Raw genomic sequence first — 17,525 nt, 5'->3', positions numbered from 1 at the left:
ATCATCCCACCCTTGCCTTCTCCCACAGAGTCCAAAAGACTGGTTTTTACATCTGTATCTCTTTTGCTGTCTCGCATATAGGGTCATCATTACCATCTTTCTAAATTCCATATATATGCGTTAGTATACTGTATTGGTGCTTTTCTTTCTGACTTACTTCACTCTGTATAATAGGGTCCAGTTTCATCCACCTCATTAGAACTGATTCAAATGCATTCTTTTTAATGGCTGACTAATATTCCATTGTGTGTATGTACCACAACTTTCTTATCCTGCTGGACATCTTATGCTGATGAACATCTAGGTTGCTTCCATGTCCTGGCTATTGTAAACAGTGCTGCAATGAACATTGGGGTACATGCGTCTCTTTCAATTCTGGTTTCCTCGGTGTGTATGCCCACCAGTGGGATTGCTGGGTCGTATGGCAGTTCTATTTCCAGTTTTTTAAAGAATCTCCACACTGTTCTCCATAGTGGCTGTACTAGTTTGCATTCCCACCAACAGTGTAACAGGGTTCCCTTTTCTCCACACCCTCTTCAGCATTTATTGTTTATAGACTTTTTGATAGCAGCCATTCTGACTGGCATGAGATAGTACCTCATTGTGGTTTTGATTTGCATTTCTCTGATAATGAGTGATGTTGAGCATCTTTTCATGTGTTTGTTAGCCATCTGTATGTCTTCTTTGGAGAAATGTCTGTTTAGTTCTTTAGCCTATTTTTTGATTGGGTCGTTTATTTTTCTGGAATTGAGCTACAGGAGCTGCTTGTATATTTTTGAGATTAATTCTTTGTCATTTGCTTCACTTGCTATTATTTTCTCCCATTCTGAAAGCTGTATTTTCACCTTGCTTATAGTTTCCTTCATTGTGCAAAAGCTTTTAAGTTTAATTAGGTCCCATTTGCTTATTTTTGCTTTTATTTCCATTACTCCAGGGGGTGGGTCATAGAGGATCCTGCTGTGATTTATGTCAGAGAGTGTTTTGCTTATGTTTTCCTCTAGGAGTTTTATAGTTTCTGGTCTTATGTTTAGATCTTTAATCCATTTTGAGTTTATTTTTGTGTATGGTGTTAGAAAGTGTTCTAGTTTCATTCATTTTTCATTCTTTCATTCTCGACCAGTTTTCTTAGCACCACTTGTTAAAAGAGATTGTCTTTTCTCCATTGTATATTCTTGCCTCCTTTATCAAAGATAAGGTGTCCATAGGTGTGTGTATTTATCTCTGGGCTTTCTATTTTATTCCATTGATCTATATTTCTGTCTTTGTGCCAGTACCATACTGTCTTGATATCTGTAGCTTTGTAGTATAGTCTGAAGTCAGGCAGGTTGATTCCTCCAGTTCCATTCTTCTTTCTCAAGATTGCTTTGGCTATTTGAGGTTTTTTGTATTTCCATACAAATTGTGGAATTATTTGTTCTAGTTCTCTGAAAAATACCATTGGTAGCCTGATAGGGATTGCATTGAATGTATAGATTGCTTTGGGTAGTATATTCATTTTCACTATATTGATTCTTCTTATCCATGAACATAGTATATTTCTCCATCTATTTGTGTCATCTTTGATTTCTTTCATCAGTGTTTTATAGTTTTTGATATATAGGTCTTTTGTTTCTTTAGGTAGATTTATTCCTAAGTATTTTATTCTTTTCATTGCAATGGTGAATGAAAGTGTTTCCTTGATTTCTCTTTCTGTTTTCTCATTGTTAGTGTATAGGAATGCAAGGGATTTCTGTGTGTTAATTTTATATCCTGCAACTTTACTATATTCATTGGTCAGCTCTAGTAATTTTCTGGTGGAGTCTTTAGGGTTTTCTATGTAGAGGATCACGTCATCTGCAAACAGTGAGAGTTTTACTCCTTCTTTTCCAATCTGGATTCCTTTTATTTATTTATTTTTTTTCTTCTCTTATCGATGTGACTAAAACTTCCAAAACTATGTTGAATAGTAGTGGTGAGAGTGGGCACCCTTGTCTTGTTCCTGATTTTAGGGGAAATGCTTTCAGTTTTTCACCACTGAGGATAATGTTTGCTGTGGGTTTATCATATATAGCTTTTATTATGTTGAGGTATGTTCCTTTTATTCCTGCTTTCTGGAGGGTTTTTATCATAAGTGGATGTTGAATTTTGTCAAAGGCTTTCTCTGCATCTATTGAGATAATCATATGGTTTTTATCTTTCAATTTGTTAATGTGGTGTATCACATTGATTTGTGAATATTGAAGAATCCTTGCATCCCTGGGATGAAACCATAATGTATGATCTTTTTAATACATTGTTGGATTCTGTTGCTAGAATTTTGTTAAGGATATTTGCATCTATGTTCATCAATGATATTGGCCTGTAGTTTTCTTTTTTGTGGCATCTTTGTCTGGTTTTGGTATTAGGGTGATGGTGGCCTCATAGAATGAGTTTGGAAGTTTACTTTCCTCTGCAATTTTCTGGAAGAGTTTGAGTAGGATAGGTGTTAGCTCTTTGCCATGAAGATTTTTTAAAAACTTCCCTACTGGTTGCTAGTCTTACGGGAAGCTGGGTGAAAGACACACAGGCTATCCTCCAGGTTACCTTTGCAACTTTTCTATAATTATTTCAAAATGAAGTTTCTTTAAGAAATCTTCCCAAGAGAGTTGTAGGAGAAATACTCATTTCCGGGATGGTGCATGATGGTTTAAAGGCCTGCGTGAGTGCCTGAGCTCTGTACAAGTTTACTGAGTGGGGAATAAATGGTTGATGTATGCTGAGAAATAGTCTTATTCTTTAAACTCCTTTGAGTTATACCTTGGCTTCAAAATATTGGGATAAGTATCTTGCTGAACTGGATTTTTTAAGCCTTTTTTTTTTAAACTCAAGTCACTGGATTGTTTGTGGCCCACTTCCCAATCTGAATGACTTTTTCAAGATGGTAGGCCAACAAAACTGTTTTCCAGGCTAAAACAAGGGGATCAGCTATCTTATATGAGACCATTCTAGATGACAGGGGGAAAAAATTGCTACAGTTCTCAAGGAGCCAAAATAACCTATCTCCAGAACAGAATTAAAAGTAACAGGTACTGCTTTAGGGCTTCTCAGGTGGCATTAGTGGTAAAGAACTCGCCTGCCAATCCAGGAGACCTAAGAGACACAGATTGGATCCCTGGGTCAGAAAGAGCCTCTGGACAATGGAATGGCTACCCACTCCAGTATTCTTGCCTGGAGAATCCCACAAACAGAGGAGCCTGGTGGGCTACAGTCAATAGGGTTATAGAGTCAGACACGACTGAAGTGACTTAGCACAACACAGCATTGCTTTAACTTACTGGAATTTACCAGGGAATAGTAAATTCTAATCCTTCCACATGGCAGTCTAGAAACTATTTGAAGGAAAATAAAAATTAGAATATAAATACCTTGCCAAGAGGAAGGGGCATGGCTTGGGAGTACACGGCTGAGTTCCATTCCTGGCTCTGAGCTGTCAGAGCCCAACTGTTGCCAAAAGTTGTTCTTGGGTCCCATGCTCTTAAGAATCCTCCTGTTCTAGGTATGAAAAAGGAGACCAGCTTTGCAATATTCCCCACTGGATCTCTCAGAACTGTGGGTCTGTGTTTCTAAGCCTTTTCAAAACTGATGATGCTATTTTGTCAAACTGTATTGGCAGTTTGTCTTCAGGAAGTTTAGTGATATGGGGGTGGGGTAGAGAGAATTTGTATATTTGGAAGATCCACAAGATCCACAAGCTTCGGAGTGCGCTGTGGAGGGAACACATTTCATGTGATTTTCCCTGGATTTGCTTTGGGATTTACAAGTGTTGCCTGGGGAACCAGTCCTCTGCCTATCGGTCTCTGGAGTTCAGGGAACCACCATCAGCTATTTATTTCCCTTCGCAGTGGCTTTAGGGAGGTGGATCCGGTTTCAAGACAAATAATTCCATGCTCCTTTCACCTCTCAGCAAACTTCTGTTTGACTGGAAAAGCATTTCATCTTTAGCTTGATGTTTAAGGCTTAGCCCAAACCACCAAGTTTTCTCTGGTTTGGGGTCCAAGTTGCACCATCATGTTCCCAGCTGTCCACAGATACTGTTCCCCCACACCCCTTCCCTTTTCTCACTCCCCCAGCCTGTCAAGGAACCCGCCCAGGCCATGTTAGACCCAGGAGGCCAAACTGAAATTGTGTGCCTTTGCCTCTTGTAGCTCTCAAGGACATTGCATCTCCTAAAAGGAAGCTTTGCCTGATACTTGAAACCACTCTGTGGTCTGGACAGATGGCTGACTGGAGAGGGGAGGGCAATGGATGAGAATGGCTTAAAATTGGCTTTGAGTGGTAGAGCAGTCTGGAAAACAGCTGGCATTTTCTTACAAAGTTCAACAGACACTCGCCATATGACCCAGCAGTCCCATTCCTGGGAATTTACCCTTGATAAGCAAGAACGTAGATTCACTCAAAAACCTTGACATGAATGTTTATACTAGCTTTCTTTGAAAGAGCTAAAAAACTTGGAAACAACCAGGATGTCATTCAGTATGTGAACAGTTGCTTAGGCAAACTGTGCTACCCATCCCATGGAATATGACTTAGCCGTAAAAAGGAATGAATGGCTGGTATGTATAGCAACTTGGATGGATCTCAAAGGCACTAGGAGTGAAAGAAGTAAGTCTCAAAAGGTTACTGACAGCAGGATTCCATTAATAACATTCTCAAAAATCCAGGATGATAGTGATGGAGGACAGAGCAGAGGTTGCCAGAGGCTGGGAGGAGGGTATGACTATGAAAGGGTTGTTGTTCAGTCGCTAACTTATGTCCGACTCTTTGCGACCTCGTGGACTGCAGCATGCCAGGATTCCCTGTCCTTCACTATCTCCCAGAATTTGCTCAAACTCACGTCCATCGAGTCAGTGATGCCATCCAACCATCTCATCCTCTGTCGTCCCCTTCTTCTCCTGCCTTCAATCTTTCCCAGCATCAGGGTCTTTTCACATGAGTTGGATCTTTGCATCAGATGGCCAAAGTACGGGAGCTTCAGCTTTAGCATCAGTCCTTCCAATGAATATTCAGGGTTGATTTCCTTTAGGATTCATTGACTAGTTTGATCTCCTTGTAGTCCAAAGGACTCTCAAGAGTCTTCTCCAACACCACAGTTCAAAAGCATCAATTCTTTGGTGCTCAGCCTTCTTTATGATCCAACTCTCACATCCATACATGACTACTGGAAAAATCAGTAACTTTGACTATACAGACCTCTGTAGGCAAAGTGATGTTTCTGCTATTTAATATGCTGTCTAGGTTCGTCATAGCTTTCCTTCCAAGGAGTAAGCATCTTTTAATTTTGTGGCTGCAGTCACCATCTAGAGTGCTTTTGGAGCCCAAGAAAATAAAATCTGTCACTGTTTCCACTTTTCCCCATCTATTTGCCATGAAGCAATGGGACTGCATGCCATGATCTTAGTTTTTTGAATGTTGAGTTTTAAGCCAGCTTTTTCACTCTCCTCTTTCACCTTCATCAAGAGGCTCTTTAGTTCCTCTTCTCTTTCTGGTGTTTGAGTGGTATCATCTGCATATCTGAAGTTGTTGATATTTCTCCCAGCAATCTTGATTCAGCTTGTGATTCACCCAGCCTGGCATTTAGCATGATATACTCTGCATAAAAGTTAAATAAGCAGGGTGACAATATACAGCCTTGACATACTCCTTTCCAAATTTTGAACCACTCCATTGTTCCATGTCCAGTTCTAACTGTTGCTTCTTGACCTGCATACAGGTTTCTCAGGAGGCAGGTAAGGTGGTCTGGTATTCCCATCTCTTAACCAATTTTCCACAGTTTGTTGTGATAAACACAGTCAAAGGTTTTAATGTAGTCAATAAAGCAGAAGTAGATGTTTTTCTGGAATTCCTTTGCTTTTTCTATGATCCAATGGATGTTGGCACTTTGATCTCTGGTTCCTTTGCCTTTTCTAAATCCAGCTTGAACATCTGGAAGTTCTCAGTTCACATAATGTTGAAGCCTAGCTTGGGGAATTGTGAATATTACTTTGCTAGCATGTAAGATGAATGCAATTATGCAGTAGTTTGAACATTATTTGGTATTGTCTTTCTCTGGGATTGGAATGAAATGTGACCTTTTCCAGTCCTGTGGCCACTGCTGACTTTTCCAAATTTGCTGGCATATTGAGTGCAGCACTTTAACAGCATCATCCTTTAGGATTTCAAATAGCTCAGCTGGAATTCTGTCACCTCCACTAGCTTTGTTTGTAGTTATGCTTCCTAAGACCCACTTGATTTCACACTCCAGGATGTCTGGCTCTAGGTGAGTGACCACACCATCTTGGTTATCCGGGTCATAAGATCTTTTTTGTATAGTTCTGCTGTGTATTCTTGCCACCTCTTCTTAAGCTCTTCTGCTTCTGTTAGATCCTTGCCATTTCTGTCTTTTATTGTGCCCATCTTTGGATGAAATGTTCCCTTGGTATCTCTAATTTTCTTGAAAAGATCTCTAGTCTTCCCCATTATATTGTCTTCCTCTATTTCTTTGCATTTTTCACTTAAGAAGGCTTTCTTATCTCTCCTTGGTATTCTCTGGAACTCTGCATTCAGTTGGGCATATATTTCCCTTCCCCCTTTGCCTTTTGCTTCTGTTCTTTTCTCAGCTATGTGTAAAGTCTCCTTAGACAACCACTTTGCCGCCTTGCATTTCTTTTTCTTTGTGATGGTTGTGGTCACTTGCCTCCTGTAGAATGTTATGAACTTCCATTCATAGTTTTTCAGGCACTCTGTCTACCAGATCTAATCCCTTGAATCTATTCATCACCCCCACTGTATAATCATAAGGGATTTGGTTTAGGTCATACCTGAGTGGCCAGTGGTTTTCCATACTTTCTTCAGTTTAAGCCTGAATTTTGCAATAAGGAGCTGATGATCTGAGCCACAGTCAGCTCCCAGTCTTGTTTTTGCTGACTGTATAGAGCTTCTCCATCTTTGGCTGCAAAGAATATTATCAATCTCATTTCGTTATTGACCATCTGGTGATATCCATGTGTAGAGTCATCTCTTGTGTTGTTGGAAGAGGGTGTTTGCTATGACCAGTGCGTTCTCTTGGCAAAACTCTATTAGTCTTTGCCCTCCTTCATTTTGTACTCCAAGGCCAAACTTGCCTGTTACTCCAGGTATCTCTTGACTCCCTACTTTTGCGTTCCAGTCCCCTATGATGAAAAGGACATCTTTTTTGGTGTTGGTTAGAAGGTCTTGTAGGTCTTCACAAAACCATTTGAATTCAGCTTCTATAGCATTGCTGATTGGGGCATAGACTGAAGAGTAGCATAAAGGAATTTTTTCTGTATCTTGATTATGGTGGTGGTCACAGAAATCTGTGTTAAAATTCACAGAACAGCACATCAAATGGGAAAAACGATAATCTTTGCCATAGAGTAACTTTAAAAATATAAAGTAAGCTGGGTTTGAATCCAGGCACTGCTCTTTTTTAGCTATTTGACTGAGGGTGAATTATTTAATTTCTTAAGTCATAGTTTCCTCATTTCAGAATGCAAAACTTCTCATAAAGCCGATGTGGAGATTACCAAGGGTCATAAGTAGGAAAGGGTCAGATACAGAGGAGGCACTCGGTAACATTCACTGCCTTTCCTTCCTTTCTCAGGGGTGGGGCATCTGGTCCTGTGTTAGGGTTCAGAGGTGTTTCATGGGTCTTGATTTCCCTGAGCAACTTGAGTTGAGTTTGAAAAGAGCAAGATAGGGCCACTCCAACCATAGTAAATAAAAATTTAAAAGAGAAAAGCTTTTGCAGGGTAAATATCTTTTTTTAATATTTCTGGGAGGTATTTTCAGATGAAATGCCAATTTTCAAGTATCTACCCAGGCTTACATAGGTCTTTACAGGTGAGTGAAGGAAAAACCACCCACTTCTTAAACCTTTGTGCTTTGTTATTAGAATCCAGCCTTCCCCATTACAGATGACACCTAATAGTGTGGGCCATGCCAACTGAGGGCAGGGAGGAGAATGCACGCTTGCTCATGATGACTTAGATGGAGCCAGCTGAAGGCCTGGTCCTGCTGCTCTGAAATCGAGAAACCTGGCCCTTTAGTGGGGCCTCACGCTACTGGTGGTTCTTTGACTCATGCAGTTCTACATTTAAATGTATAAATGTGAGAAACCAGGGTGTTTAATTAAACTTAGACTAAGGAAAGGAACTACAGACACAGAAATTGTAAATGTGTGTATGTATACATTTGTGCAAGTGTGTTTGCATAGCTATCTGGGTATTTTAAGGGGATACTAGATGGCTAAGGTGTCTGGGACCTTCACATCCTCTAATTTGATGAGTATTGCAGGATGGTTTCTCCCCAGCCAGATTGCCTAGCATGCAAGGAGGGGCGTATGCTTCCCTTTACATGTTTTAAATCCATGTTCCATTCTAATATCTCTGCTCCAACTGGATGCATCTATGCTTAGGACATGTGGGGGGAAATTAGTGTGGGATGGGCTTGAGTGGCAAAACTCTAAAAGGATGCTCTGAATAACCCCAGGAGAATATATCCCTAAGATCTGTTACAGTATCTTTATCACTGATCTCAAAGATGAAGGGCCCAACATCTAAGGAAATAAGGCAAAGTCTTTATGGTAATTAGGTTATTGTTAGAAACAATTTCACTGCCTCCACGTGCCTCCCCCAAGAGAAGAGTATGTTTCTCAGCCCCACTGACGTTGGGCCATGTGACCTGCTTCAACCAATGGGATGTTATAAGACATGATGCAAGCAGAGTGTTGAAATGTATTTGTGACTACACTGCTCTCCTACATTTCTGCCATCACTGTGAGTATGTGTCCCTTCTGGCCCACTGATCCAGGCAGATGAGAGTTACGTGGGGCAGACCCATACTCAACCTTTGGTTTCAGCCTTGATCCTGACTCCCAGCTCAGCCACAGTAATGCTGGTTATCAATGTTTTGAACCATTGAAATTTGGACTATATTGTCACATTGCATTATTGTGATTCCTACAGCCATATGTCAGCCTAAGTAAAACATAATCTGCTGGGTGGTCAGAGGATCTTTAGGCCAAACCTCAGCCTCCTTTTTATTAGGCAGCCCTTTGCCATGCCACTGGCAGTCAGCCCAGGATGCTTAATTTTCATCTTTCTCCTAAAGATGCAGTGGTCCCATGTTAGCATCCACAGCTTTCCTCTTCCTCACCTACAGCCTCTGCATTGTCTGATATGCCCAGTGATCTCCAGTCTTGCTGTGACAAGACAGTTATGAAGCAAGTTATGAACAGTTCTTTTCAGAGGGTCTCTTATACAGATGAACTCAGGGAATTCCTTCAATCAAAATCACACTCTTGCCAACTCCCTCCAGAATGGAACCATAAATAAAAAAATCTCTGCCATTGCAATATTCAATATGTCATTTTCTTCCCCAGAAATAACTTCAGGCAAACCTAGATTTTAGGAAAGCAATATTTTTCTCAAAGATAGGAGTGGTATAATTATTTAGATGACAATGAATGACAGAAAGAGACTCATTAAAATTTTCATTATTACCTAAGGTTTCAGGCACTAAAATTATCCTTCTCACAGGCCAAGTTGAGCTCCTTGGCTGCTAGTAAGACATGCAAATAACTGAGACATCTTTATTTTATAAAAATGTCATTTCCAGTCATGTGCCTGGCACACGGTGGACATTCCACAAATGTTCACTGAACTGAATGTACAGCTTTCCTTTTCCAGGAAAAAGGAGCCTCCTGAGCAGCATAAAGAAACCCAAGGATCTTCCTTCCTTCCATGATTCTACCCCAGTGTCCAACCACAGTCACCTCCCATCTCAGTGGTATGTTCAGAAACACTTAGAACCGACCAGAGTTGTGTGGGTTAGTCATTAATACTAATCACCAAAGAGTTCCAGCTTTCTACCTTCTGAGCACAGGGAAGGCTTGCACTTTCTGGCCCCTGGTGGTTGGATGGGGCAGGGGGTCAAAGAGGTTGTGACCGGAAGTGATGTGTCCTACCCTATACACAAGCAAATAAAAAATGTCAGGTCCTGATACAGTCTATGAAGAAGATAAAATAGACACAGATCAGGTTTTGCCAACTATGACCTGTGGGCCAAATCCAGCCTGCAGTCTCTTTTTGTATGGTCTGTGAGCTAAGAATTCCTTCCTATAATTTTAAATGATTGCAACAAATGAGAAGACTATTTCGTGATGCATGGAAATGATACACAATTCAAATTTCAGTGTCCATGAAGTTTAACTGGAACACAACCACACTCTAGGTGATTGTTGTTGTCCAGTCACTAAGTCATGTCTGACTCTTCACGACCCCATGGATGCAGCATGCCAGGCTTCCCTTCCCATCTCCTGGAGCTTGTTCAAACTCATGTCCATTTGAGTCGGTGATGCCATTCAACCATCTCATCCTTTCTATGTGATATGCCCAGGCTATTTCTCTAACCTCAGAAGCTGCAGTTCTGGCCTCCACTCTCCCTACTCCAGCCACACTGGCCCCTGGCTAATACCTAAACATGCAAGACCACGCCCTGCCCTCACCACAACCACTGCCCTCTCACTTCCTCCAGAGGTCTACACAAATGAAAAGAAATCACAGAAGTCTCCCCCAACCCATCCCTCTGTGTCTGTCCCCTTCTTGATTTTCTTCATGGCACTCCACCCCTGACATGTTCCAGGTTTGCATATTGCCTGCCTCCACCTGCCACACTTGGAATATGAGTTCCATGAGAGCTGAAACACTGCCTTAATTCCTGCTGCATTCAACACAGTAGATGCTCAATAAATAAACAAATGAACTGTCAAATATTGGAAAGTTCTAAGGAGAGGCAAGGGAGAGCCTTTGGGAATAGAACATCACCACCTGTCAAGACGTTCATGATGCAGGGGGCCCTCAGAGTATCTTTGCTTTATAACATCTTAGTATCTTGGTAGAGACTATTAGAACTAGTGGTAAGGGAGAGAGAAAAAAGGACTTCTCACCATAAAAGCAACCAAAGAACAAATGTCTCATCTCACCTCATCTCAATCACATTCCCAACTGTGGATAGTTTCCCACCATCTCTGCTAATCTCAAGTGGTGGGAAAGAACCGAGCTTAGAAATGTACCCGGAAACAATGTCACTGTCACTTGTGTCCCTCTTTCTCAAATACTTCTAGGCCACTGTGGTTACAATAAATGTGCCTGGGAGTTCCAGAGCACCCTACGTTACACTCTACAAGGAAGCACGCATGTGTCCAAATACTACATTTTCATTCCACAAACTATCTTTATAAGCTTGTCCCAAGAGTGGTTCCTTAATCAAATTCGCTCAACATGCAGCTTTCATGTGATTTTTTTCTAGAGCTTTTAAGGGTCTATAATAAATGTTAACCCACAAGTCTAAATCAGATTTTTTAAAATAAAAAATAAGTCATACATGGAAGTACTATATTCACGCTGTAAGATACAGGGGGTTCTACTGTACCATGAATAGCAATAACAGGCTCAAGTGATATAAAGGTTTCACCACCAGTTAAAAGTGACTGACTAGGAGAGAAGACCTCTGTGTACAGAAGCATGTAATTCAATATATTTACCTATATGGTCATAAATGAAGAAGACATTAATGGAAAACATTTCAAATGTCCTTTGTGCCAAGGACTATGCCTGAGAGGAAAGCGGACATGAGCTCACTGGGCCATCTCACTAGCGGCAAAGTCAAGGGACTTCCTTGTGCATGACCTACGGGGGGCAGTGAGGGCCAGGCTGCTTCCTGGAGTTAAATATGGAAGGTGCACCTCAGTCTTTGTTATTCAGTTACCTCTAGAGATAATTTCAGGGGAAGACAAGTGACACAAGGTTATTAATTTGCGAGCCATGTGGCTTCTCATGGAAGTTAGAGGTGTCCTACATTCCTGCGGATCTTGGACTTGTTCCAGTCTTGGGCAGAGTCTGAATGACTCCACCACTCAACAATACTCTCCTGCCAGTGAGGTTATGAAAGAGGGGGCTGGAAGGTAGCATAGGGGAGAAGGAAACCAATTTTGTCAGAAAAGAGTTAGCCAAACCTACCAGGACCCGGAATGAACCCTTTGTCATTTCTATTGGTATGTCTGCCTCAGTGGGTTTGAAAAGATTTATGGCAGATGGCTTCCCTTAGTGACTTAAGGGGGTGCCAAGATTCCTGGTGACAAGAAATACTTATCAAATATACTAGAAATAGTACTGGCCAGAAGATTGATGCAAATGACAGGACAATGAGGTTGCAGATATTTATTAATCAAAAGCCCAGAGAGTGTACACTACTGTACCCACGGTTATCATATACAGATATGAGACCAGGTGGATAGAGGGTCCTAGAATTGTGCACTGCACACCCTATGCAACTGTATATGACTACCCCAACATATATAAAAGCTGGAGAAAACAGACATAGAAATAAATCCCATAGCTAGATGGTTACTCTGATTATACTAGTGAGTCAGAAAGAGGGATTGGGTTAATCTTATTTCTAGAAGAAAACATATTCTGCTCATATTGGAAAAACTTATCAGCTAAACAGTAATTTGAGTTGAGACTTTCCAACAGATTTTTCTCAGTTCACAAATTCCAGGCACTGCTGACCCCAAACAGCTAAGTCCAAGTGGCAAGACTAATGAAATCAGGAGGCCTTATACTCAAATGGCAGTGAGCACAACTGTTGGGGATACTGGCAGCCGTTTGCACAGTTAATGCAGGATAAAGAATATTCACAGACTCCTATAACTGTACCACAGGCACTGCTAGTCTAAGCTGAAAAAACAGCAGAATGTTCAAGGCTAGAAAGTGAAGACTGGGTGAAGGGCAACCTTTCAGAAAAAGAGGTAGTCAGAAGAGAGGAAGGTTAGAGATCACACTCATGGACCAGCCACCAAGGAGGACCCTGGACACATCTTATAATAAATGAAATAGTTTTATCTCAACAAGCACAAAATACATTCATATTCCAGTGTCCAAACCATAACCACCCTGAATATGCTTTCATGGTAAATTTTGATTTAAACAAGAACATTAAAAAACATATTTCTTCTTGGATTTTTCTCTTAAGAGAAAATTATGGGGGAAGAGAAAAAGTATAACAACCAGTACAATGTACCTCCTGAGCCTTTACCACCCACTCACATCTGTGCCCAAACTTCTGTGTAACTGTATGCACGCCTTTTCTTCATATCAGAAAGATTTAATTGAGCTAGGTGTTAGGTGGATCTAAGTTCACTATACAGAGCTTCCCTTTTTGAAGGCAATCTAGATATATATGAAAAAAAAACATTGCTAATGGTATCACTAAGCATATAACACTGCATGTTCCCTGTGTAAAGACGTATTTTCTATCACATTCAAATTCAACTGCTTTCCTCCAATGCCCTATTAAATCAACTGTTTAATACAATTAATAAAACTGCTGGCAGTAAATCTGAAACTTTTTTTGGCCATGTCACATGGCTTATGGGATCTTAGTTCCCTGACCAGGGACTGAACTTGGGCCCTTGGCAGGAACAGCACTAAGTCCTAACCACTGGGCCACCAGGGAAGTCCCTGAAACATTTAAAACCTCACTGTGCCCAGGACAACTGAAGAATTCTTTGTGTCTTTGCTGTTTAAAAGAGCTGAACAACCTAAAGAATATGACTTCTTTCCAACTATTCTGTCTCCTCTTATACTGAGGCAACTGAAGCTTCAAAGTAAAATGAAAATATATTAAAACCCCATGTGGGGCTGGGAGGTGGGTAGGAACCTCCATAAACCAAACACACCTAAAGGATTCCTGAGTTTTGTGGACTTAAAAACAGCTGAACAGCCTGAAAAGCCTTACTTGTTTCAAACAAGTCTCATTTTATCTCCTGTCCCTGAGGCTCAAAATGGGATTCCAGTTTACCTGCAATCTGCTACTGAGGTCCCAACTCCAGGCTGGTGGCGCTGAAGTGGAGCTGAACGACTGTGATCCCTCTTGTGTCCATTTGGAATTTGGAAAGTTGTTGCTGGGCAAGGTGGCTCTCTACCTCTAACACAGGAGGTCAATCTTCCCAGAAATACAGTGTATCTCTTTCTCTACTGTATGTACATCTGTGCTTTATACGTAACAGTAAGACGTTTTCACCCCCAAGGACAATTTTCCCCTGTTGGGGGCGGTATCGCCCTTACTGAAAATGCACATCCTAACAACAGCTACAAAAACTCAAGTCCATGTTGATTGTTCACGGCCAGAGATTCTTAAATCAATAATGATTTAGCACCACTTTGGTCAAATCAATTATATCGTAACCATTTTCAAAATCAAAAGCTGAGAACAACAATATAAACTGTGAAATACATAAAACTGGGTGAAATCATGCTCAGTCAGTCACATCCCAGTTAATTTTTTTGTATTACTCTCAATTCATTGGGTTCTATTTGATGCTTGCTGATAGAATCCAATATTTGATTATGACTGTGTTTTACACACATTTCAAAAAGCAAAGGACCAAAACGACTTCCACAAAAAGATTCTTCTACATGGTAGAAAGGGTAACTTGGAAAACCAGAGAGAAAATGTCTGCAGAAACCCATGGCAGTTTTTGAATTACAGAAGAAATTAACTAACTAACTAAAAAAAGGAACGTTTGCTGTTCACAGATGACCTGAAAATAAACAGCCCACAAAGTTATCTGTGTCATAAAAACAAATCAATGCTTCCTTAGAAAAATCACTGTGGTTCGGTAGAAATTAATGCAACATTGTAAATAACTATACTCCAATAAAAAATTACTGTGCCATCTGCACATACAGTTGAGGGAAAACTTTCCTATCTGAAAAGATTCCAAAATGCCCATTCATGTCCTATTACATCTCCAAAAGCCTCCTACCCTAAGCATTTAAAAAAAACTCATGGCAAGAATCTGAGTAAGCTTAAGAAACAGAATATTCATTAACAAATACAGGACATATCCTACCCACTATTAGCAGTGTTCTGCATTTTGCTATTATCTCAAAAATAGTGGGGGCAAAGAAAGCATCCTCTGTATAAGCCAACTTAAACATCTGCATCACATGAAAAATTGAGCTCACCTACCTTCACTGGTCCACGTTCATAACTGGAGCCCTGCACCAACTGCAGAGAAGACATCATGAAAATATTCACCACTGCCCACTGTCTGTACATTCTGGATATTCTGTATTCAGTATCCACTGATTACCAAGCAGTTGACATCAGGCAGCTAGAGCAAACTGGTTCAAAAGGCATTCTCCAGAAGGAAAGTTCGAAACCCCAAGAGTTCACAGGGAAAAACAAGTCATCAGTTGTGATCAAAATCAATTAGTCAAGGTGCGTTTCTGTGCAATCTGATGGAAGGGGGAGAGAGATGAAAAAAATTGTAAATGTTCTCATGCTCCAAAAATAATCAGGAAGTGGACATGTCTTCTACTTGAAATGAGAAAGCACTCTAAATCCATTTCATGTCCAGCAAATTAAAAAAATAAAAAAATCTTTCCACCCTATACCCAGGTTCAAGTTGTTTTATAAGGAGGTGGTGCGGCCACCAATGTTTGCAGCTACAGAAGGCTGGGACCCAATTGTGGATTCAAACTTTTTTCACAACCCTCATGGAAGCTTGCAGGAGCATGTGTCTTAAATCTGACACAGATTTTGGCAGAAAAAGCAGGGAAGTCTTGGCCGTAATCCTGTCGTGTCCCTACCAATAGCAGGGCAGTTTTGAAAACTGACTGAAGCGCTCAGAACTGCTGTTACTTTAATGCAGATAACCTGTAACATGAAACCAACCCTAGTACATAGGCATGGAAACTGCATTGCTCAGAAAGAGACCTCAGATGCTCACATACCTATGTATATCAGTGAGACACACAGAAAGTAATCAAATATGCTTTAAAAAACATACAGGCACAAATATGACAAAATAGGCACACATCTGTGGAAAGGTAAACATATACAAAAAATTTTTTAACAGAAGCTTAGTAATTTAGGTTGAAATGAAGCCCACTGATTTTTAGAGAAGCAACAATTAGGTTTATTTGCTTGGGCCAGGAAATATTTTACACACAGTGCTATATTTAAACAAATAAACAAAAAAAAACATGTTATCACTTGAGTGTGGAATTCTTTACAAACACTGGCAATGTCAGCCTTGGAAACTGCACACACTGAATGGGTGGATGTTACAAAGGGCAACATTCTAGAAGGCAGTCAGAGCTGCCCTTATGCTTGTCACTAGTTTCCAATCTTTGATTTCCAGGTTTTGGCTCTTTCAAAGCCATTTCTCGCATTTCTGAAATCAAGAATGGCCTGAGAAATCTCTTCATCTGTGTTCATCACAAACGGACCTAGAGCAGAAAAGAGACATTCAGAAAGTCCCAGGTGACGAGAACATTTTTTTCTATTGTGAAAATGGTACGTATTTCTGTACTTCTTAATTTGAAACAAACTCAGGCATATCTGAACAAGGTTATTTTCACAGCACCCGATCCCTGAGGACTGTAGTACAAGTTTCTTGACTAGGATTGTTTATGATTATAAAGAACAAACTTCAGATAAAAAAATGCAATTATATCTCACTCATCCACTCCAGGCTGTCATCAGCAATGACAATATTTTTACTTGAAACATTCTCAGGTTTGGTTCTATTGTAACTATTTTTGTAGTTGTTACTTCTCTTTATCCTCTTTATCTTTTTTATCTAAGTATAATGGACACACTTTAGTTTCGGGTATGCAGTATAATGATTTGATATTTGTATATATTGGGAAATAATTGCTACATTAGGTTACTTAACATCTGTCACCATCCATAGTTACAGAATTTGTTTTCTTGTGAAGAGAACTTTTAAGATTTATTGTTGTTGTCAGTTGTATAGAGTTGAATTGACTGATATCAAGAACTGAACTGATTTTAAAAAATTGGCAAATCTCATCACAGTGTTGGCATCTGCACAGTATATGAAGCCGTGTCCTTATGTGAGGGGTCCAAGTCATTTCTTAAAATTAGTAGCACCTGACAGACACTAAATTACAAAATTTTCAAGTCAAGAAGACATCACATTTTGGAGTCTCCAGGGGTCAGTACACTTAGGCCAGATAGTATATATTTTAGATTTTATGGGTCAAACTGTGTCTGTCTCAACCACTCAACTCTTCTGTTTAAGCACAAAAGCAGTCATAGATAATATTCCAACAAAATTTATTTACAAAAACATGTAGTAGACATATTTGGCCCATGGGTCACAGTTTGTCTAATTCCTAGGTTTGAACTTGGCTTTTGCTAAAGGTGTAGAAGTCCTCTTCTCATCAACCAAGAGGCAGAATGTCTCTTTCCCTCTCTTCACATACTGTAGGAGCAAAAGGGTATTGTCTTAGACTGTATCACCTCCAACGTCTGTTGGATAAACAGGGCCAGCTCTTATATGGCATTGGCAGTGTCTTGAAAGCAGTTGACAGATTTGTCCATTCAGTATATCTCTTGCCCTAGCCTGCAGACGTTCCATCAGGAGCCTTTTACAAAGTGCTTCGTCTAAGAGGTTTTTCTCTGAGAGACCC

General features: G+C 40.3%; 2 protein-coding genes across 4 annotated transcripts in view; both read right to left on the bottom strand.

Annotated features, from left to right (window-relative positions):
* The window catches only part of VEGFD (vascular endothelial growth factor D), a 40,928-nt gene extending 25,090 nt beyond the window's left edge, over window positions 1–15,838 (bottom strand). The window contains exon 1 of one of the 2 annotated variants that reach the window (XM_043896532.1): window positions 15,052–15,838. In XM_043896532.1, the coding sequence (XP_043752467.1) occupies window positions 15,052–15,141 (90 nt within the window). In that variant the 5' untranslated portion in view covers window positions 15,142–15,838. Of the gene's footprint in view, window positions 1–13,878; window positions 14,258–15,051 lie in introns of those variants that run through there. The other variant, XM_043896533.1, reaches the window with a different exon arrangement.
* Window positions 15,839–15,979: 141 nt separating this feature from the next.
* PIR (pirin) overlaps window positions 15,980–17,525 on the bottom strand; it is a 103,823-nt gene continuing 102,277 nt past the window's right edge. For both annotated transcript variants that reach the window (XM_043896536.1, XM_043896535.1), the window contains one exon: window positions 15,980–16,316. In XM_043896536.1, the coding sequence (XP_043752471.1) occupies window positions 16,204–16,316 (113 nt within the window). In that variant the 3' untranslated portion in view covers window positions 15,980–16,203. The remainder of the gene's footprint in view (window positions 16,317–17,525) is intronic.

Source organism: Cervus elaphus, chromosome X (genome assembly GCF_910594005.1).
Source record: "Cervus elaphus chromosome X, mCerEla1.1, whole genome shotgun sequence".
NCBI lineage: Eukaryota > Metazoa > Chordata > Mammalia > Artiodactyla > Cervidae > Cervus > Cervus elaphus.
The sequence above is the reverse complement of the archived record's forward strand: the minus strand, read 5'-3'. Positions and strand labels throughout refer to the sequence as shown.